At 42.2% G+C, this 23,463-nt stretch overlaps 1 protein-coding gene across 8 annotated transcripts in view; it reads right to left on the reverse strand.

Moving 5' to 3' along the window:
* The window catches only part of IDS (iduronate 2-sulfatase), a 44,290-nt gene extending 20,891 nt beyond the window's left edge, over positions 1 to 23,399 (reverse strand). For 3 of the 8 annotated variants that reach the window (XR_012765491.1, XM_075435362.1, XM_075435361.1), the window contains exons 1-8: positions 18,965 to 23,399; positions 13,849 to 14,040; positions 13,101 to 13,287; positions 10,960 to 11,074; positions 4,134 to 4,270; positions 2,899 to 3,076; positions 1,931 to 2,019; positions 469 to 669 (exon numbers count right to left, since the gene is read on the reverse strand). Coding sequence is in view for 7 of the 8 variants with exons in the window: in XM_075435362.1 (XP_075291477.1) it covers positions 469 to 669; positions 1,931 to 2,019; positions 2,899 to 3,076; positions 4,134 to 4,270; positions 10,960 to 11,074; positions 13,101 to 13,115 (735 nt within the window). In the remaining variant the exon portion in view is untranslated. Of the gene's footprint in view, positions 1 to 468; positions 670 to 1,930; positions 2,020 to 2,898; positions 3,077 to 4,133; positions 4,271 to 4,835; positions 4,963 to 8,624; positions 8,778 to 10,959; positions 11,075 to 13,100; positions 13,288 to 13,848; positions 14,041 to 18,964 lie in introns of those variants that run through there. The other 5 variants (XM_075435358.1, XM_075435355.1, XM_075435356.1 and 2 more) reach the window with 5 other exon arrangements.
* Positions 23,400 to 23,463: the final 64 nt, after the last annotated feature.

Raw genomic sequence — 23,463 nt, forward strand, 5'->3', positions numbered from 1 at the left:
CCCCGAGTGTGAAAGGTAGCAATACCGTGCTAGTCAGCCACAACCAACTCCTGAAAACTACCGAGTTAACAGCCTCCTGTATCTCAAAGCAAAACTGTAATAAAAGGCCCAGCATCACTTCCCCTGAAATGAGTAGGAGTTTTGCCACCAACTCAAACAGGGAACGGAGTACCAGATCTTGTAAGGCCTCACTATGTCACACTCCATCACACTGAATGCTGTCTCCACGCAATAGCAGTCACTATCATGATGGCGCACACCTGGCTTTTGGCTGCAGGGTCACAACTCATTCTCGTTAAACATCCTCTGAAATGCAATACAGGCAACCGCTGAAGTTACACTAAATCAAGGCTGGTTTTCAGCTTGCTTTCCAGAAACGACAGCAATAAAGCATTTGTGGAAACAGCTTTGAAATGCAAAAGCAACGCTTGTCTAAGTTCCTCTCCCTGCAGGCTTCAGTTTCCTCACCTGAGGGTACCTCAGTGGGATATGTGGTTTGTGGTAACCGACAGCCAGGAAGAATTTTTGCTTGTTGGTTTTCATAGCATTCAGTAAGCGTATGGCCTCTTCAGTGCTCTGAATATCAGGCAGAGTACCACTGGGCATTTCTGTCACATTCACTGGGCACACCAAATTAGCATACAGTTTCCCATCTTTTCCCCTACAAGTCTTTAAAAAAAAAAAAAAAAAGAATGAGTTAAGTAACCTAACTTCTGTAAAAGCAAAGAAGAAATCCTCCGTTCCGTAACTTTCAAAACAATTTGTTTCTCAATCCTTCTACCAACAAAAGACTGTAGATTGGATACGGAAAGGAATTTCACAATTGTCACGAACGCTAAAGCTGCCAAGTATGTTGATGACTGAGCAGATGGCTTCAGGAGTTGAAGAGTGCAACTTCTGTGTCCATGGAAAAGCAGAATCCTCTCTAAAGCTGGGCAGAAGATTAAACATAGTCATATAGGAAAACACAAAGCTTCTACGATGAACAGAAATCTCTGCCCTATCGGCAAGAAGGCAGAATTTGCTTACACTATGTACATGCATTTTTACTCCTTCTGATCCCAAGAGCTGAGAGAAAGCTGCCTGGAACCTACTGACTTAGTTTCTGAGCAAACACCAGCAGTGGCTGATGTATCATCAGTGAAGACAGACAAATTAGACTAAACGGTTGGCAGGAAAAGGTGGCCTCAGCAGGGTGCTTGGGAGAGTTGCTAAATGAACATAAAGAAAAGTATGTCATGGGTGCAAACACTGTTGTTGTTAAAACCAGTCTCTTTCAGCAGTAAATGCAAGAACAAAACATTGCCAGGGCTGTCTGTAGCCTCGCGGCTGGAGCTCCTAGCTTTGCAGTGCACAGACTCCAGCACATGACGCTATCGCAGTGTTTGCATAACGCAGAACAGATTCTTTTGGCCCACACTTTAGAGTAACAAACATTCTAGAAACTGAAGCGGATTCTAAAGTTTCAGATTATTTAAACGTTATTTTAATTACGACCTCCATCCACTCAGCCCTGGGCTCTTTATTAAGTTCACCAAGTCTATTGACAATGTTTTGTCACTTACTAAGCAGAGCAAGATTAGTGTGGAAGTTGACAACTGCACTTTCGGATAAAGGAATTCACGACCTATACACAAATTCAGAACACTCTTTCTTGCAAGCACTTTTGTATCTTAGTAACTTAAGTGACCAAATACTAATTTAGAAATACTTAAAATATCTGCAGGATGAGCACATGAATTAACATGACACACAACTGAAGAGATCAGCCTTCTTTTGGAAGGCTAAGAAACAGAATATCAAACTGGCTAGTTGTTTCCCCGCACAAGGTTGCAGTCTTGAAAACCAGAGTATAGCCTGTGCTTGACGCAAAGAACTTGGTTATATCCTGAAAACCTTTCTTTGCTAGGGTCCCACAAATTACCCTTACCTTATTATTTTCATACTTTTCAGTGGAAGGATGAAAGGGTGGAATGGACCAGCTGTATGGATAGTCATCACTGTAATTGGATGAAACCCCTGAAAAGGGTAAAGACATTAGAAATGCTCTAATAGTTCACTGAACCATGAAGAGCTCAAACACAAGTTTAACTTGCTTTCAGTTGGTTTGTTTTTTTCAAATATGCTAAATGAAGAAACATTTCAAATTATCTTTGACAACTGAGAAAAATAAGACCAAGAAGTAAAAGTCAAAGTTTAAGACAGACATTTTTCCCTGAAATACACCTTTTACTGGTGAGGGAGACTCACGCCTCTTGAAGAGCCTTACTTCAGGGAACAGCAACAAAACACCCACCATAATACCAGCATCAATAACAGTCTTCATGTACATCCTTAATTAGCTTTAATGTCAACTGAAAGTTCATATATCCACACAAGTTTAGTTCTGGGGTAAATAACTACCAAAAAGATGGTCAGTATTACAGTATTTTTCCAAGTCAGTAGTGTTATTGTTTTTTAACTAGTCAACTAATTTCCTACTTAATCGGTAGAATTAGTCATACATTCTATGTCTCCTGATCCAGACAGACAGCCTATTATGAAACATGAAACGTGTATATAAAGAACTAACAATGAGGCTGTTCAATAATTTCATCTTCAGCAGATACTGAACTTCCAGACATATTTTTAGAATGTTAGACATTAATTCCCACAAACCCTAGACAAGATGTGAAAATACTCATTAGATAAGAGTCATCTAATATATTCATCTCTAATGCCTTAAGATTTAAAATTAAGATTTAAAGACAATCTACAACCATTGTACAATCTGGCTTATGATTATGATTTAGTTGTCAATATAGACAAGAATCACACAGTTGATATTTATAGATAAAGTCTGTGAGAATATACACGTTAAGCATGTGTATGTTAAGCAGAGGACAATTCAAACCATACCAGGATGAAAAACTTTCCCCACAGACAGTGTCACGTAGCCATTCTCCTTGAAATACTGGGGCATCGTGGAATAGTTTCCTGCATGTACTCTCCAGTAGGAGTAGAAATCGTACAGTCGGGTAGTATCAGGTCTGCGTCCAGTAAGAAATGACACTCTACTGGGAGCACACACGGCTTGCTGAGGAGAGAGCCAGCCAAAAAGAGAATAAATTTGGAACAACAAGCAAGACATATGTACAAACTGACTCAGGTGTGGCTGGGCAAAACCTCCAAAGGCTCAGGAACTGCACTGAAAATGTTTCATATCACTTCAAGTTGGAACGAACAGCATCCTTATTAAGCGTATCAATATCCAACTGCAAGCTTTTAGCAAGATATACATTTAGCTAGCTATAATTTTTCCCCAAATAACCAATTCCTAAGCATTAAAAGCTTTGGTTATGCAGCTAGTAGCACAAGTAAAAAGAAAAAGGTCAGGCTGCATTGAAGACCGTGCTTTTGAGATCTGGTAGCTCATACACTGAACTAAGCAGAAGCAGCAGATGGACTGTGCTAACAAACCCCCGAAGTCTAGTTGATCTGGACAGCCCTAAGAATAACGAAAAGGATAAACATACAGAAGGTCCGGGTTACGGTCCAAAGACCTCACCAATTCTGTTTCAGACTGGCAAGATCCGTGAGTTACTGCGTTAAAGTCCTAATCCCTAGTCAAAATTAGACTCAAACTTCTAATTTCTCAGCAGAGAGAAAGTTGGGAACGTAGGCATCCTCTGCAAAGTAATCAAGTAGATAGCAATTGGGGAGATTTTGAGTCCTCTATTTAAGAGTGATGCTTGCCACACAAGCTGCCACTTCATAAAAGTCTACAGATTTCCTCAAAGCAAAAAATCAAAAAGCAAAAAATAATCTCTGATAATCAGTAGAAAAAAAGAACTCTAATTTAGTAAAATGGCATTTTTAAGCAGCAATTTGCTGCTAACAGTGAAAATGTTTGAGCGGTGTTACACTTCTCCAAGGGCTACGCAAGTATCACCATTCAAATGCCCTGTTTTCATCTTTCTCACCTTAGCAAAGATAGGTTCGTACAGTACAGTTCAGCCCAACCATTTATTTCCCACTGGAAACACTTAAGGTTAATAAATACTTGGTTCCTCCAATGGTCTGCCTAACACCTACTATGATAAACCCCGTAATTATCTCGCACAGAGAAAACATTTTTAAATCTTTTCCCTCACCTGTGCATACGCATTGCTGAACACCACACTGTGAGCAGCAAGCTGATCAATGTTTGGAGATCTCACAAGCTTATCTCCGTAACAGCCCAGAACAGGACGCAGATCATCCACGACTACCAACAGGACGTTCATCCCATCTATGAAGAAACAGAATTAGGAACACGCTACCGAGCTCCAGTAAGCAGAGGCTAGTTTACGCATATTTCTTTATCAGTTTTTAACTCTAAAGTATGCTTAAGAAAAAATAAAATAAAGTAAACCAGCAAGAGCATCTACTGTCTTTGCAAGGAGATGTAAATACTGGGATTAATTCCTCTAACAGATAGGAATTCTTGTGGGGCCTAGACAGAAGGCCGGTGGGCTCCACAGCCTGCACGCTTCGGCGGGGCGTTCAGCACAGGCAACGCTCGGGCACTGCCACGCCCCACAGCCCTGCTCCAGACAGACACGAACCCCGCGCTTCTACCGAGTTAACCAGCTGTGTGTTCAGAGCCGCCCTCCGAGGGGGCCGGGCCCCGCGCTGCTGGCGGCCTTCGGGCTGCCCGGGCCGCAGGCAGAGCTCCGCCAGGCCCCCGCGCCGGACACACCGCGGAACCAGGCCCGCCCGGGCGCTGCCCCACCAACCCGGGGCGGCTGCGGAGGCGGCTGCGGCCCGGCCCTCCCCTCCCGCGAGAAGGAGCCGCAGCCGGGGCCCCGCCGCACCTCTGGGCCTGGCCGCCGCCGGGCCGAACGCGGAGGCGCCGCGGGGCAGCCCCAGCAGGCAGAGACAGAGCCAGAGCCAAGCTGCACCGCAGCCTCGGGACGCGGCCGCCATCTCCCGGAGGGGCGGTGAGGGGCGGGCCGGCTTTAGCCTCGCCCCGGGGCGGGGCTTCGCTGCCGGGCCTTAACCCTCCGCGCTCCAACGGGCTGCCACACCGTCGCCGGGCGGGCGCTGTTCCCCCATGCCCCCGCCGGGTGGCGCCGCGGTGCCGCGCAGGAGCCCCAGCCGCGGGGGGCGGAGCCGCAGGGGGCGCAGCGGCAGGGGGCCCGCGCAGGCCGCGCGGTTCTCGGCGCGGTTTGTCCCTCGGCGGCGGCGGTGGGCGCGGGCCGCGGCGGCTCCGTGCGGCCTTCCCCTGGCAGTAACGCCGGGGGGGTAAAGGGCACCGAGGCGTGGTACCGAGAGAAGCTTCCTGCGGGTCGCGCCTCCATCCTGTGCGTTCACCGGTTCCGCCGCCAGCTGACGCTCGCTGGTGCTCTGTGAGCAGCCGCCGCGTTCCGGAGCCTGCCCGGGCCCAGCGAGGTCAGGTCCTGCAGGCTGTCGGTGAGGTCGCCTGCTCCGTGCGGCCCACCAGTCTCCGTCCCGGCGCGCTGCCTGCCAGACTCCGGAGCCGGCCGGGGGGCCCAGGCGCGCTCCTCCGGGCCCGTGAGGCGGGCAGGGCCTTGCTTCCAGGACAGCTGGCCTTCTTTTCCCCCCAGCTTCGCTGCTGTAGGCATCCGGAGGGCCAGAAGGGGACAGAGAAGTTCTGACCACTCTTTCTGGCCAATCCTTCAAAGACCAGTCTTGGCTTTAGCAGACAGGAAAGCTGCGTATTGTCCCCTTGCCCATAATATTAATCAGAAAGAGCTAGTCCTGTAAAAAGCTCTGATTTTTTTCATGGTTTCTGTCTTCAGTTGTAGAAGTGAGAACAGATTTATTGCCAGTGCTCCTCTACAACATAAACTCACTCTTAACTATACAGATGCTTCCCAATCTACAACACTGAAGTTACTGAAGACCAAGATGGTATAATAATGCAGCTCACAAAAAGATTATAAGAGAATTAAATGACCATAACTATGTAGTCTTAAACATTAACAAGCAGGTGAAGTGATGGTAAATATACCAATATTGAAAATACACGGCCAACTTTTCACTCGCTGGCTTGTGAAAACCTCTGTGACAATAGTACCCATGACAGCAATGTGGAGTTTTCTTAGCAAGTGTCAGGTTCTCCTTCGACTACAAATGGCAGATTAACAGTGAAACACACTGGGAAATACCAATGTCTTTAGGATTAGACTATTAAAGAGGGAAAAAGCCTCCATTTACAGAAAAGCAACGCATCTCTAATGAGATCTATAATTTTATTCTTTCTGTGCCTCACAACTGTATTGGTGGCTCTCGTGTATCAAAATTAAAATGTTGGCAGCATGAGTCCTGAGACAGAAATGCCTTAATTCAACACTTTTTTTATACTGAGGACTAGCATTTGGAAAGAAAATCGATAGCTGAGTGTGAAAAGTTCAGACGGCAGAGCCTGCCTCATCAGAGGCAGGCAGGTAGGTGGATTAGTCCTTCTGTGCTGTATTTCCGCAGCTTTGAAGTTATCTGCATGAAGAGAAATCACCGTGAAAACAGTCTTACTGTCCAGACTTTCCTAGATGCTCCTTTTTTTCCCCTATATAGAAATATTATTCAAAGGGAATATCAAGATTTTGAAGGCTTGTCTGGAATTTCTGCATACCCTGCCGCTTTCTCAGAGGCAGGACAGTAGATTTACCAGATGCAATTAATTCACAGCATGTCCAATGCATAAATAGCAAAAAGCACGAGCAAAACTTGATGCCATCTTGAGCTGTTGGACACTCTGTGCATGTGCACATTAAATGGAGAACACATTTGATAAGCCGAGCTCTTGCTGCGTAGGTTGGGTCTCCTGCACACTTGCCATGTTGGTAGCTCAGACAGTACCTCCCCCACCTGCAAGGCACAGCACACGGAGTACATTTGTGCAAGTTCTCTGGACATGTACATGTGATACAACCCAGGTGTGCCAACCGTACTGCAAATGTATTAAACTACATGAGCAATGGAGAATATGAAGCAGAAACATAGGAGCTTTACCCTAAAACCAGCAAGGAATTCCTCTCAATAGTCCCCAAAGTGGCTTCTTTCATGGAGCGGGTACCCGTGCTTAAAACAGAAGCACCTCAGAGCCAGAAGCAGCCTTCTTCTCACCTCTGAAGAAGCTGACAGGATTATGAAACTGAATTAAATCTAAAAATTCTTGTAATTCAAGTTAGCTACTTTGTTAAAATACCTATAGGAATACTTCAATAGAGAGCAGATTTACTGGAAAAAACGTAAAAACCAGGAAGTGTAAGCCAATTAAGAAAAACATACAATTCATCAGAGTTAAGTATTTTCAGGTGTTTGCAAACAGTACTGAATGCCTTGAAATCAAGGAATGAACATACAATACATGCACTCACCATAAGCTTACCAGGAACATTGGCTAAAATGGTCTGTCACTATCCTGTTGTTCAGCAGGATGGGTGGTTCAAAAGTCCAATACATTATGCATTACACAGCGTGTGCGTACACATCCAAGCACATACACTTTCGCTAAACTATTACAATGAAGTTTATTTTACATGGATCTTTCACTTCCTTCCTACACACATTGGAAATGCTTGAAGCAAATAAAAAACTCTGTTACTACAAATGCAGTTGCTACAGAGTACATGACATGCAACCAGCTCATGAATATTATTCAGGGTATTTGATGATTGCATATTTCAGAATTAATTTTGCATATAAGCAGTGTATCCCACAGGTATCAGCAACTCTCCTAGCACAGATCAGCTGCTGGAAATGTATTGAACAGTGCATCCCCAAGTGACACTTCTGTCCTCTTCATTTGGAGGCTTTTTATGTAAAAAGCCAAGGAATTACTTAGCTATTGAGTATGCGTTTAATTACCATAAGACTTGCCTCTCTCAAATGCAAGTATGTTAAGTGGTGCTTGATATAGATTTCCTGGTTTCCCTAAAATGAGTATTTAGCAATCATCTTAAGTTCAGTCCACCAGAAGAACAAATTACACAGAAAAATTCTTGTCAGCACACAAGTTCTGATGCTAAAAAGCAAATTGGGATAATGCCAGGGGAATGACTGCAGACACTGAAATCACAGCCCTAATAGAATGTCTTTGACAAACTGGTCCCACAGCTCAGATGTCTGCTCCGCCCCGGATGTATAGGCATTTGAGCTGCCTGTCATTCAGCTCCTGAACTAAACCACTGCAATACTGGGTGGGATGAGTCAGGAGTGTAATAGGAAAGGTTAAACCGAAACCTTGCCTGCACTGGAGATACCTTGTACAACACTCCTCCTTCGTCATTCTGCTAGAAGTCCCAGAAGCCCTTCCAAACATCAGCCTCCTCCACCAACCATTACCACCAAGTATCAAATCTGTCAATCTGATACCTTTGCAATATGCTGCGGCATACACTGAAGGTTTGGGGGTCCACAGTGGTGCTCACACAAGTGTTAGTAACGTAGATGAGGCCACCAACATAACAGCTAAATGTCTTAAAGTCAACTATTTTCTATGGCAGACTCACATTAAGACATGGTAAAAATTCAGCACAACAATATTTTTAGTGGGAAAAACCCTTTTAACGCAACTTTGTAAGAATGGCTGTTATTATCACACCCATAATAGCTCTTATAAAGTAGCATTTTCATACCTGGGGATGCTTTCCAAGAAAGGTTCCATATGTACACTTCATGTTTAAAGGAAGATTTCATCAGTTTCATTTGGAAACTGTAGTTCTTTAGTGTTCAGACTTCTCAAGCCAAAACCCAAGAAACTAATAGGTAACAGTCTCTCAAGTCAGCAGCTAAGGAATAGGTTATACAGGAATTAATACAAGTATCAGAGAAATAATTTTACTTTGCTTTACGAAGTATGTGATGAACTTTGCTTTCTCTGCTGTTTCCCTGTGCTGCAAAATGGCTTTGATCCTCCCCTGTTGGATGGAGGACAACAACATGCCCAGGAATAGCTTCCAAGGTGGGAATCAAAACTAACATTAAGATTTGCAGGTTTTCACGTTCTTCATTTCCTCTGACAAGGAAGATCAAGTGTGTTTTTAAGACTAAGTGAATATGGTCAGGCAATATAACATAACCTAGGTGCTGAGCTCTGCCTAGGAAGGATGTCTTGGCTCTTCACATATGTAACCTGTCCTTGCATGTGTCCCCCACTGATTTCACCAGCAGCTGCATTTGGCTCAAAACAGTAACTGCAAATACCATGTTATATTCATTAACAAGTCTAAGGATTTTTTCTGCATCACTCAGTAATTCTAAGAAAGCAGGTTTTCACAAATGAATGGTTGGGCACTGTGATCAGTTCACTCAGACTCTCAAACAGTGATGCTATTTTCAATGAATCAATATAACTGATCACAAATAGATTATCATTTGTTTATCATGCATTATAGAAAGTATTTGACTAATCACGACAGGAAGCTTCCGATGACCAAATATATTTATCCCTGAACTGATTTTTTTCAAAAATGCACTGTTTTCCTTTTTGTTTTATGGACTGATGAAATTTATTTCTGTACAAGTTGCTATGAAGAAAATGAGAGAGACCTGTTAAAAATATTAACACCTGCATTAATATCTGTAGCCTTCTCTGGCACATATGGTGAGGAAGGGAAATACCTATAGCAAACATGGAGCTGCCTGAATCACTGAGACACAGTGGTGATAAATCTCTAAACACCATTTTTATTTTTGAAAGATTCCGTAGCACTACTTTCAGAGCTGAAGCAAACGTACTTTTAAGTCATCTGAGAACATTAGCACTCAAGGATAAGCTCAAAACATCGTACCAGAGGCATCTGCATAGACTTTCAGTTTGTTAACATTCTTAGGATAAATGATAAGATACCATTGTAGTCTGCGCTTGCAGCCTACTCTGCAGAGCTATGCACTAGAAAATACATTGTAGGCCTTAGATAATATATATTCCTAGTCCAAAAATACTCACTATAAGCCTTCATGTATACAGTCATTGCTCCATGGCTGAAACGAGTCATGCAGATCTGCTCACCTGCAGCGCGCTCTCTCTCCCCTCCAAGTCCTAGGCTGGTGATCTCTCACCATGAGTTTTCCCAAGCGCATGTAGTATCAGAGCTGTTTCTAAGATGCTATTTGGACTGCCGTCAGAGTATTGGGCAATAGGTAAGGCAGGTGCTGTGACCACCACCAAAAGCAATGAATCAAAGGCACACCTCAGCCACAGCTTCTCCCATTTCCTGTTTGGCCTGTGAAGTGGCAACTTAGATACTACCAGCTCCATCTTGGATGTGCTGGCCAGAGTGGGTGGACTGAAGAACTGGAGTTCTTCCTGACCCTCCCTGCACACGTTTCAGGAATGTGCCTACAATCCAGGTAATGCGTAAAGAAATCACACTATCCCAAGAGCTTAGTGAGAGCAGGCAAGCACACGGCAGCGTAGCCCCTAAGAAATAACTTTCATGCACATAAGCATCGACACAGGCAATTTCTCAAGTTACACGGCGAGTACAATAAAGAGATAAGGCCTGCAAACCGTAAAGCCTGTGTAAACAAAATGTCATGTAATACTACTAAATTCTTTAATGTCGGTATCTGGCAAGGACTGGTCTATTATTTAAACATTTGCAAACTGTTTTGTTTGCTATTCTGGATTAATAGTTGTTGCAGATTTTAGAGGGTATTTTGTATGGCATCCTCGGTGTACTTACAAAACAGTTGTTAAAAAAACCCAAAACTAATCTGTCCCCCATTTATTGTTGATAGTGAAATCTAACCGTCCCTCTTTTCCCCTTGTTACAGCTGCCTTAGAGGGGAAGTGAATAAGCTCATCAGTATTCAGGTATTGCTCACAGGGAGGTCACCTTCTTCTGTTAAGCAGCGCTCAATCTCAAACATTAAAACCTTGCAATTAGGAATTTGACAAGAACACCAAAGTATACAGCTACTTTGCTCTGACTAAGGTGATGTTTTCTGTAGTGTCATTCTACTTACAAAGCATGAGAGCAGTGACTTCTGTGAAGACGCAGATCCTGCCTCCCATATACGTGCACACTGTGCGATGCAAAGTGTCATGCAGGCGGAGGCACAGGGGAGGATAAGCAGGGATCTGTAATTAGGCAGAGCACGGCAGAATTAAAAATTGCTCAAGGTTAGGATAAAGCCTTTTAGAAATTAGCAAGGACTTGCTACTCTTTAGAATTCTTTTAATGACACTTTCATCATGCTTGACTAAACAGAACAGTAGTAAGACTAAGAGACATAGAACTAGCAATTGTAATAGTGAGTAACAATGGCTTTTGACAAGATCAAATTCTGCTTTTCTCTACTATCTCCTTTCTTCTTCACAGTTCTGTGAGGTAGAAGATTAAGAACTACCAGAAAAATTTTGCTCACAGCCACTGTAGACATTTCTTGCACTGCTCCGAGTTTCATGTGTACACAGTAAGAGATTTGTTCTGTTACTATGCCAAATTCTGATTTGTAAGACCATACAAGCTGATCTACAGCTACCCACGAGTAACACTGTTTTGTGTGCTAAAAATAGCCTATACCTGCAGAAGCATGCCATCAACGTGCCAGATATGACCCCAGTACACAACAAGCTCCGCAGCAGGCTTTCTGGTGTACCAGAAGAAAAACTCTCAAAACCCACATTTCCACAGCAGTCACTTTCCCAATTCAATATGTAACAGATCAAGATAAAATTCACAATGTATTCAGAAATTAGTACTATCCTGAGTATGACTACAGGATGGAATGGCTTGTGTCTGGTTACTAATGATTCTACATTTCATTCTTTTGTTAGTATAAAGGAGGCAAAACTCAAAGATTATTTCTGTCTAACCTGCATCCTCGATCTCCTACCATAATAGCTGCCAGTGCACTGGATCCCAAAGGCCCTATGCTGAGTTTCCTCAGTGCTTTTAAGCATGACACTTCAACAAGGTAACTAGACCTTTCTGGATACCATCATTTTCCTTTGAGTCAACGAGACTTAAAGGTGTTTTGCAGGAGCTGTTTAATGAACAGCTCAAACTGGTATGCCCTTTCCAAACACCCTTTTTCCCATAATTTGTCAATAGCTTTCTATGGTCCAAACGGTTCAGGTAAAAACCACAGAGGAACAAATGTGTTCTAGTATGTGTTTCTTCAAGTGAAATAATATCTCTGATCACTTTTTCATAAAGGACTTTCACATGTACCATGTTAATTCATGAAATGAAACTCATGAGCCACCTATGCTTTGAAATGATCTAGCAGCAATAAGTTTTGGAAAACAGATTTGGTGGGAGGAGGTAGCCGTAGTGATAGCAGGGAGAAGAAGGATATAAAAACTCCAAAATCCATCAGAAATTAATTGGAAAACCAGGGGAGTAAAATAAAGACAAAGGCCCTGCAGGTCTTAAAAGGTGAACTGAACATAAACTGTAACTTTATAAGCATCAGCAACCAAAAATAAGTATTGATCTAGCTGTCAACTTTCATGAACATGATAATGTTATAGGCCTTCTTTTAAAAATAAATAAATAGAAACCAGTTTGCACATACTGAGCAGAAACTCCAGCCTCAGCTGAGCAAAATTTCCTGCTGCTCCAGGCAATCACAAGGGAGGCACAGAACCAAGCTGCTAAGGAGCGAGCAGCTGTGATCTGGTTACCCCTTCCGCAGTGCTGCCTCATGGGCAGAGCTCCTGTCTGCCTTTGGAAGCCAGCAGGCCAGGGAGTGTGGAGGTTCAGCTTTCATGTTATTTCAATACTTTGAGCACAGAAGTGTTCATTTCTTCATGAAGATTTCATCCCTTTGATAAAAAGATGGAATTAAAGAACAGGGAGAAATGGAAGACAGATTATGGTCCAAATTGTGGTCACTTATTTTGCCCATCTAGAAGCTAAAATTGTGTTACCTATTTTTCCCAGCTAGAACCCGATTTTCAAACCTTTTTGTTGTTACATAACCCTATAATACAGGTTTGAATGAGCATAGCTCTTCATCACTACTGCTTCAGGTGTGAGAGGACTAGGTCCCAACATCTCAAACACAGGTACCCAGTGGGTAAGGAATACAAAGTAGGGAAAAAAGGGCCAGTGAAGCCTAACTTGTACTCACACAGACACAGGGTAAGATTCAGTTACCTGAAAGGAGAACATTCTTTCTCTTCCTGAAATTCCTTGACTTCTTCACAGGACTCCTTTCACCTTCAGCAACAAAAGCACGCACAAGGTGATGCTTCACTAGACAACCCCAACTTACTGCAGGAATCCCGTGGGGAAAAACAGCACGTGATCACGTCCCTGAAGATTGCTTTGCAACAGCTTGGCTCTGTGAGAATACCAATGCTTTAAAATACTTCATAGAATCATAGAGTGGTTCGGGTTGGAAGGGACCTCACAGACCAGCTAGTTCCATCCCCCCTGCCATGAGCAGGGACACCTTCCACCAGATAAGGTTGCTCAAAGTCCCGTCCAACCTGGCCTTGAACACTGCCAGGGAGGGGGCAGCCACAGCTTCTCTGGGCAGCCTCTGCCACCGCTTCACCACCCTCAAAGTAAAGAATTTTTTCTTTAATCTAAAACTACCCTCTTTTAGTTTAAAGCCATTACCCCCTGTCCTATCACTACATGCCCTTGGGAAAAGTCCCTCTCCAGCTTTCTTGTAGGCCCCTTCAGGTACTGGAAGGCCACAAAAGGTGTCCCCATAGCTTTCTCTTCCCAGTCTGAACAACCCCAACTCTCTCAGCGTTGCCTCATAGCAGAGGTGCTCCACCCCTCTGATTATTATTATGTTTTACTTATGTTTTATTATTTACTTATTTTTTTTCCTCTACGATATACATATGTTCACTACAATACAAGTTAAAAAACAAATGCCTGATAGACTTACGTAAAGCTGAAATCCCAGGGAAGATAAATCACCTTGTGCTGTCCTCTTACTTAGTCATCCTTTGTGAGCTCGGACTTGGTAATCCAACACTCCTCTTTGGACCATTGAGCTGGAGCCTTCTGATTTTTCTCTTGTATTTAATTCGCACAGCTCCTAGATGACTCTGAAATGTCACCTTGCTAGATTTCAGACCTGAAACCAAGGTGAAAAACCCAAAACTCATCTCTTTGATCTTATTCACTTTCTTTTCCTGTCTCCCATCCAATTTTGTTAACAATTGGCTTCTTGCTTCATGGCTGAAACATCAGAGACTTGAGTCGTATTATTTTTAGGTATCTTTGTCTGTCTTTTCAATGTGGTGAGTTATAATTACTTCCTTGACAACGAATAAAATGCAGCAAGCAGCTGGTTAGTGTTTTATCTCTGTAAAAGCCATGTAAATTTGCCACAGTCATACTGACATTTAACCTGGTTCTTTTCCTTGAATACATTGCAGAAGGAGCTATGTTGTATCCAATTACTGATGAGATGAAACCTGATTTATCATTGTGCTGCATCACTGGCTAAAGTATAGGTTGCACAATGTTACTACATCAGGATGACAGTGTTTTAACCCACATACTATAGTGCTGCAAATTATTACACTGCTGCAAGGCATGCTAAACTGAACTCACCTCTTGTATACAAAATCTGAAAACTTATTTGATGTGGTGGCATTTAAGCATTTATCTTGTGCTATCTGGCTTGACTTGTGAAAGAAGCCCAGAGAAGTCATGGACAGAAACCTCATTTAAGTCAGTGTTATCCACATACGCAGATCCTTGAGATTCTTGGAACACCTGACTGTGTCAGTACTAAAGTTTGTGACCTGAATAATGCTTTAGGCAAAATTACTAGGTGCCTTTACTTAAAAAAGGAGGAACGTAAATAGTTAGAAGCTTAGTGCTGCATGCAGAACTCCCATCAATTTCCCTAGGCATAATATGATAGGCATAGTCAGTTCCTTCAACTCACAGACTCTGTCCTTCTTGGTGAAAAGTTCCATTCCTAGTGCAATTTCCTTAGTTAAAATACAAATGTTTAGTGAAGACAAGAGCTCCTGATTTTTGTAACAGTTGACAAGTCAGTCTTTTCACGTGAATTATCAGGTCAACGTAAAGCTCAAATTGCCTTCCCTTCACAGCATGCAGGACTGATCAAGTAGAGGTGGAGTGGAAGTTAACAAAAATCCCAGCAAACTTAGAGAAAACATAAGCAGAATTGTACTGCAATTTTTAAATTACTTAGAAAACTCATGCTAAACACCTCAGTGACAAGAACACAAATTCTAGAATTAAATTACTTTGTGTTGGACTAAGGTGATATTATTAGTCAACCACATGATGAATTTTATAGCAAAACCATGGGAATTTTATACCAGATATTCTACCTGTACAATCAGTCTTCATTTACTGTACTAAAACTAAATGCAACATTTAATGGTAAACCAAAGAGACGCTGTATGTCTGTTATATAAACTACTTAATGCATTTTTTCCCAATTATAAATGTATACAGTTTCTTTTTCAAAAAGACTGCAAATTAAATGTTCTCTTTTCTATTTATCTAAGGACATTTCTGCTGCAGATACATTTTTTGGTAATGATAAACATGAAAAAAATTTAAAACAGCAAGGAAATGTGATGCTTTGCTATTTAAAAAACTATTTGGTAAATTTTTGTCATAGAATAAAATACTGCAGGGCAGAAAATCTGCACTTTGTTTTGTTGTATTTAGAATTTGGATGACTATTACTTTTGGCAATTAAACAAGGACAAAGTGTGAGCTGAAAGAAAATATGAAAATCAGCACTTGCTAACTGGCACGGACAAAGTTCAATAGCGATTACAAAACCAAAACTCTCCAAGGGATGTGACAGGAATATCAATGAAGAAGTCACATAGTGACAGCATTTGCAAAAGCCTTTACAGGAAGCAAAAATCAAATCTTACTAGTTCCTGGATTTGTTTACTTTTAATTAATGAAGAAAACGTTACCTAAAATACGCGAGGAATATAGCACACTGGTGAAACTAAAGAATCTAAACCTTGGTCAAGTTGACCCGTGTCCTCCAGTTAATATAAAACAGACCTCACTTTTAACTCTTTTGAGTCAGTAAGGATGCCACCACCACTGATTTTTATAAGAGCCATATGGGACTCCCACTTCAATCACCATAAAGCACAAAGCTGCTATAGGGGGTAGTTTGTTGGTCACTATGTACTGGAATTGCCAGTGCTGTGGAGAACTGACAAATTATCTGGCACGGAAGTTATGCCAAAAGTTAGAAACAAAAGAAGAGAAAACCATGCTGCTTCAACGACAACTGAGATGCCACTGAAAGTTTCCATAATTCTAAACGCTCATGACACTGGCAGATATATTAGCTATAGCACGCACAGCACTGATTTGGTATGAGAGGAGGCCTAGGAGACTCCCAGGTTGTTCTTACTGTTTTAAGATTGATAGCATCTCTAACACCTCCATGTGCACGATAGCAAAAATCTAGTTTCTTCAGTTTTCTATTTGGCTGGAGCTCTCTTAAACAGCCTTTGTCGAGCTAAATATCTCTGCTGGCGCCTTCCTGAAGAGGTCACTTCCTTCTTCTCTCAGAATCATATCTCCACAGAGAAATTTATGGAACTTCCTTAAATGGTTATGGGTTCAGCTGGTCCAAGTAGCCTGATAGCATGATAGGGTTGAGTTAAACAACTGCAGATAAGAGTCATGTTTTGTGCTGGACACTATGCATGGGTTTAAGGAATAGAACATTATATTAATTTTTCCAGAACAATATGTGTGATCTGATCCCCCATCAAAGCCTAATGGAATTAAGAAGGCCTTGAAGGAAAGCCTTGACTCTGATAAATCACCATTATTAGAAGATTGATAGGATTTATTTATAGAGCAATGACCCAATGCCTTCTTTTCCACCTTTATTTCAACAGCTCCTAAACACAGTGGAACGGAAAGAAGTGGCAGAAAGCTCAGGTGTAGAGCATCATAAAAAAATTAATAACTTTGAAGCTGTGGCAAGGCAGAAAAAAGACAGATTACATAAGAAACGCGGCATGGAATGTGACTTGTTTAAATGAGCTTCCTCTCAACAGGAAGACAAGTAATGAGTGAAACTAGCTGAACAGTTTAAGATGGAAAAGTAGAGTATATACAATTAAAGCAGGTACATCTTTTGCAGGTCATGTCAAAACATGGTGTCAAATCCTGCTTTGGCAAATTAGCTGCACAACAATGCATTTTCCAGCATCCCACTGGCAGAACAGCTTATGAAATTCATAGTGTTTTAGTAGTATAGTTTGAATCACATCACAATCCTAGCTGGCATTAATATAAACAGCAACTTGCTGAACTACTACCACTCTACAAATAGGTTGCAGGCTGGAGAATATTAATTTAGGGGCACAACATCCAATAGACAGACGCAAATAGAATGATTTAAAGCCTTTGCCCTTAAACTAACTAACCAAATAGGACACAAAACAATATTCTTACATAATTTATTCAAATCTAGATTGAAACTGAAGGCCCTAATTTCAAAACTAAGCAGCTGCATGTAATGCCAATGACAATAATATCTGTGTAGATAGTAGACCCTTACTGTTTTTAAGTGTGCAAAATTACAGGCTGGTCTAAAGATTTTATAACAGATTGAGCAATCTCTTCTTTCTCAATTGCCGGTCAATCTCTGTTTATTCTGTGAATAAATGTTAACAGTAAGGCCTACAGTAAAATGAACTGAAATTCAAATGGGGATTTTCAAACCCGGAGATTTGTTTTTGTAAACAGTTTGATGTTCTGTCACAGACCATGAAAGATGATCCTAGAAACAGTTCATGGCTGTGCTGTCAGCCCCATAAGTCAATTATCACTGAGCTACTGTCCTCCCTTTAAATGTTACTGTTTTCCAGTCATTTACCAGTGACACTTCGAGAAGTCGGTAAAGCAAACAGGACACATGAATTATAAGGTGTGTTAGAGAGGAGTCAAGGCTGACTGTCAACAGAAAAGCAAGCTTGACAAACTAGAAGGCTGATACAGGGTGGTTTTTTTCCTTCACTTAAGTTTGGACAGTCAAGGATAGGGAACCTCCTGTTTTATGTTTTTTAAGCAGACTTAGAATACAAGTAGATGTCTTATGAAAGCAGTAATGACAGTGACTATAAAATAGACACTCTGTATGACTTTGTGAACTAATTTGAGGAACTAGATAAATGGAATGAAATCAAAATGTCTGTTTGGTCTCCAACATAAACTGTCTTAGGGGATTCAGTTCAGTTCCTAGTGTTCAGTTCCAACCTGCATCAGACAGGAAGTCTGAACAGAAAGCAGATGACTTTTTGACATTGCTGCTTCTTTTATCCCCTCCCCATATTCTTCCTCCCACCCTTAAATCAGCATAAAAGGTAAGCTCAAGAGAAATCTTATAATTCTTTAAGTTCAGACAACACCTTGGTTTTTCTTTGCTGCCCAACTCTCCTCAACATCACCCTCACAAGTGTAGTATCTAACCATAGCAATCAAGAAACCTGAGACCTCCAAAAGATCTAAGTAAGCCCCTAAAATCCCAATTGCCAGTTACTTAATTTCAAGTTCAATATTTAGCACTAGCTTTCCTGAGGTAACAATACTAAACTATGTCACCTGAGCTTAACAAATTTAACAGGAATTTAATCATGGCTAATGATGTAGTAACAGTTTCAGGTTATTTGAAAGTCACAGCTTCAGCATCAAATTTAAGGGGTAAAAAATTAGGATCGAACAATTAATACAAAATGTCTCTCTTTTAATATCGTATCTCCTATGAGCCAGAAAAAGGGCAAACAGATCATACTACATCTCAAAGGAATCAAGATAGAATTGAAAGGCATTGACTTATCTAGGGATCAAAGGTATTGCTGCTGTTTCCTCATTACCTACTATAATACAGAGTTTTTAATATAAAGTATCAGCTGTTCTCTTGCAGCACTATAAACTTTTGGATCACATTGCAAATGAACATGTGGATTAATTGCTGAGATCAGGAAAATGAATCTTTTTCATTTCTGTGCTACTAGATTTACCTGAAGGTGAAGTGCTGGATGGAGGTGACATCAGAGCCTTCTGTCTGCATACCATGTTGGTTTTGGTTTTCATTTTACGAGGCACAACCAAAATGAACATGTATCCCGCACTAGCCACATCTCAGACTACTTTGCACTGTCTCTCTTGGGTCTGAAATCCCACAGCAGTCCTGCAAATGGAAGTTACCGTACTGTATACAACTTCCCAGATGCAAATACAGTCTATTTAAAAATAAAAGATGACCATCTGAGCAAGTTAAAAGCCACTTAAAGAAACTTACCAGTCAGGCAGAAGGAAACAAAACCATTTCATTTGGCTCTGAGTAGAAACACCACTACAAGTCGCCAGCTGCAAGACGAGGCAGTGTGAGAGCGCGATTTCCCTGGGTACGTACACACACATTGACACAACCCCCACCAGCACCCCCACCACCTGTCAGCCCTAGGCTCCAGCCTCCCAGCGCAGCTCACCTGCACTCAGACATAGCCGCTGTCTCTGTCCCTACAAACACACCACACAGAGGATGAGCAGGATGGCGAACGGGAGAAGCGGAAGGCGGGCAGCCTTTGGCACCAGGGACACCTTGGGCCGTACGTCCCCAGGTGAGGGTGGGAAGCAGGGACGCTGCGGGAAGCATTGCTGTCTGTGTGGACGCGTGTGTCGGTGCACACACGCACCCTCACACCCCAGGGAGACCTCTGGAGCTCCCAGGGAACCCCAGACCTGCCTGCAAAGTCCTTCTTTCCACCATCTTCTCTGTGCCTGCTGCATCCACCCTGCACAGGATGGCTTCGTAGCTTGCAGGGAGAACAAAGTATTTCACAGGCAGGAAGAGGTCACCCAGCGTGCTTGTCAGATCCAACAGCAGCTGCTAAGCAGCCAGATCTCAACTTCTGCTCCAGGAGAGAGAAGGGGGAAAAGTCTACTATCTTATATGGGCCTGAATTTGCTATATATTTTTTTGGGGGAAAAAAGCAGATAAATTGAGTGGGTGTTTTCTCAGCTGTGGCACCTGCAAGCTGGGTCTGACAAGAGCTGTCTTCTCTCTGTCTAGTTACCTCCTTTTCTTTTTCTAGCTTGAACTCTGTCCAATGTTTTCTGTAACTTGGGATTTCTTTCCTAGTTCTTTGTGCCTTGTAGGAACTGTTTTGCTGCCTGGGCAGTCAGCCAAGCATTGTAACTGCAGAAGAAATATTTCTTGATTTACTCCTACAGACCTTCATGAATATTCTTAGAAATGGCATGCTGCTTTATTAGCCTTCTAAATTATTAACAGTTCTCAAGTTAAGATAATTCCTTGTTAATATTCTTTTGACTTTGTTTTATGATTGCATCTGGCTGAGGATAATGCTTACAGGTACTGTCTTGTCTAGTAGCTTCTTTATGCGTTGCAGTAAATGTATTTTATCTTGGATAAATACATTATGCATAATTGTTCTCTTTTCCAAACTAGTAAGGTGCAACTTTTGAAAAAGCAGAATGAAAAACAAGGTTCTAGTTTCCAGTGGTTTAAGCCTGGTAATTCTTTGGTTCCTTAGAAGCTTGTGTGCTGCCCTGCCACAGGTCCTATCGTATGGGCACTTTATCAGCCTCTGGAGGCTGCCTAGCCCTCACACCTTCCTTTCCTTCTCTTTTCTTCCATTATGTTTTCATGCTTATCTCTCATACCGATTTCTTACCAACCTCCTCACACACTCTCCCTGCTGCCGTTACTTGTGCTGGCATCTCCTTGCTTTCCTGTAGCCTTTGACATACCCTTGTCTCACCAGTTGAAAATACTGTGCAGAAAGCTCCTGGTGTGGAAGTCTGTCAGCTGTTTATGCTGTTGCTAATGGAGTTAAAATTGTATCTACAATTTGCCAATTAATAGAATCACAGATGAATCACATCTTCAGGTAGATTATACTAGCTAATTAATACTGTCAAGGACTACAAGTAGCTATGGTATTTAATAAATCACATTGCAGATAAGCCTAGCTTCTCAGCTGGTATAAACTACCAGTCCTGCTAGCATTGGAAGACTTAGACCATTTACTTTTCAGTCCTTTTTTTCATCTTTCTGCAGAAGCTAGAGCTTAAAATATGATTGATTTTTCCTTTTATTACCATTTCACTTGCAATGGAATCTTGATTAGTGAGGAGCTATGAGGATTTTCAGTTCAGGAAGAGTCATCAGATAATCTATTGCGATATAGAGTCATCATCTAATCTGTCCTGATCTGCTGTATACTTCCATAACCCTTGTTACAGTCAAGCTCATTGACTTGAGCTTGATTAGCATATATCTTCCAGAGAGGCACCCGGACTTCATTTAGAAATGAAAAATCCCCTGTTTCTTATGGCCATTTGTTCCAACAGCTAATTACCATCACTTAAAACCCAAAAAAGACATAAGAAACCCTGGCTGTCTCCTCTCTAACCGTACTTGTTTAGCTGAAGTCCTCAGCCTTGATTCTGGTTATGCCTCTCCCAGCTTGGCTGAAGAGTCTTTTAGTACCCAATATTTTGTCTCCAAGAGGGTATATACATAACATAATTAAGGATCTCAGTGTCTTTGAAATACACTCAACTCCTTATGACATTTTTTTTCTGAGCATTTAATCACTTTTGCAGCATGTAATCACTATCTGCACGATTTTCAACATTCATCCTGATGCAAGGACATTTAAAAGGTTGATATGATCAGTTCTAGAATGTGCAGTGAAAGTAGTTCTCAGCCTTTTTAGAATGGACATTTTTCTCCTTTTTGTTTTTTTCTTTCTTACTGTACACATTGATTCATATCTAGAGTAATAAGGAAATGTACTGTACAGGCAGTTTCCACAATAATAAACCAGAACTAAACTCTTCAAATCGTGTCCACAGAAGAGGGATTACCAATAATAATGATGTAGTTTAAAAGAATGCTGCCAGAAAAACTGTCTCCTTCTCCATGTTACTTTCGTATTCCACTGGGCATGTGCACAGTCCAATCTAGGTAACACATGAAGACTGCTTTTATTTCTTCCAGCAACTTGCTGGGTAATGCTGAATAAACAAGTTAACCTAATTTTTTTCCACATTTAAAATAACACTTTGAGATTTCCTAGTAATTTTCTGGACATAAATTCAATCAAGCATTACATATCAGTGCCTTAAAAATATCTGGACATTTAAATAAATATAGCAAGGCGAACGTTTCCAATACAAGTATACAAAAGAAAACCAGCCATAAAAAGGGTGGTTTGAGAGGGGCACACCCCTGAGTGTTACTCCGATGCGACTGCAAAGAAAATTTGCCCAAGACTTGTCCATTGCTACCCCTGCTACTATCACCTAGAAAGAGCTAAGTCCACAGTGGACAGCATACCTAAGTCCAAAATCAATTCTTCTGTCTCCTTATGTTAATTCTTACTTTCTCTTGTATCTTCCTCTCCAGTAGCATTTATTAGTATTTCATTTTAAAGTAAGATTAGCCTCATCAATCCAATGATGGCCAGATATCACTATCAGTTAATGGGAAGGTCCCGCACAACCAGACACTCATGATGTGTCCAAACAACGTGTGATTTAATGCTATAAATATGGTATGACAACAGCCACGCCACAAATTGCGGCAGAAACTAAAGTGGCAGAATCACAAACAAAATTTGCCTCCAGATCCTCTGGGCTTGGCTTCACTAATAGTTTGAAGAACATCTGATAAGGATTTCTAGTAACACGTACAAGACAGTGTAACTTACTCAAGTGTGAGATACAACACAAATGAACAGGTACAAATATGACATTTTGAAAAGATTCAGAATGGATTACCTAAGCCCATATTTTTAAAACAACCAAGCTCAGTGCTTAACTTCTGCAGGCCAGACAGTCACACATTCAAAAGGAAGTAACCGACCCATAGATAAACATTGCTGACATGGCTCTGCGGTTGCAAGAGGCTGTTCCTTTCGTCTCTCTGCAGGGAGCCTACCGACAGAGCCTGACCGCGCGCAGGCAGTGAGTGCACACAGGCTTTCTGAACCAGAAGGTAAATGCACATGTAAGTCTACACAGGAACTGGACAGAACCACCGTTCTTTACCACGCAGTCTGACATACTGCATGTGCCTTTTTTTCCAGTAAAGGCTGCAGAATTGTGCTGCTCCATCAAAAACTTTTTTAAACATACGCTGGAAAAGGCCATACCGATTCCCCAAAACAAAGTGAACTGGGTGTCTCCCCTCAGGCGCCGCTCCCGGCAGGCGGCCCCGGCGGGCAGAGGCCCAGGCCGCCCCCCCCTTCCCCCGGTGGGGAACGGCCCGCCAGCCACCGCCCCGCCACGCCGGGCCTCAGGCAGGGACCCAGACAACACCTGCTCTCGGGGCCGAGCAGCCGGAGGGTCCCCGCGACCACCGACAGGGCTGGAGAGTGACCTGCGGGGCGAGAGCCGGGCCGCCATTTCCCCAACCCGTGCCATAGCCCGGCCCATCTGCTGGCAGAGCTTCCGTCTTGCTTAAGGCGCATGCGCGACTCGTCGG

This window comes from Opisthocomus hoazin, chromosome 14 (assembly GCF_030867145.1).
Source record: "Opisthocomus hoazin isolate bOpiHoa1 chromosome 14, bOpiHoa1.hap1, whole genome shotgun sequence".
Classification (NCBI taxonomy): Eukaryota; Metazoa; Chordata; class Aves; order Opisthocomiformes; family Opisthocomidae; genus Opisthocomus; species Opisthocomus hoazin.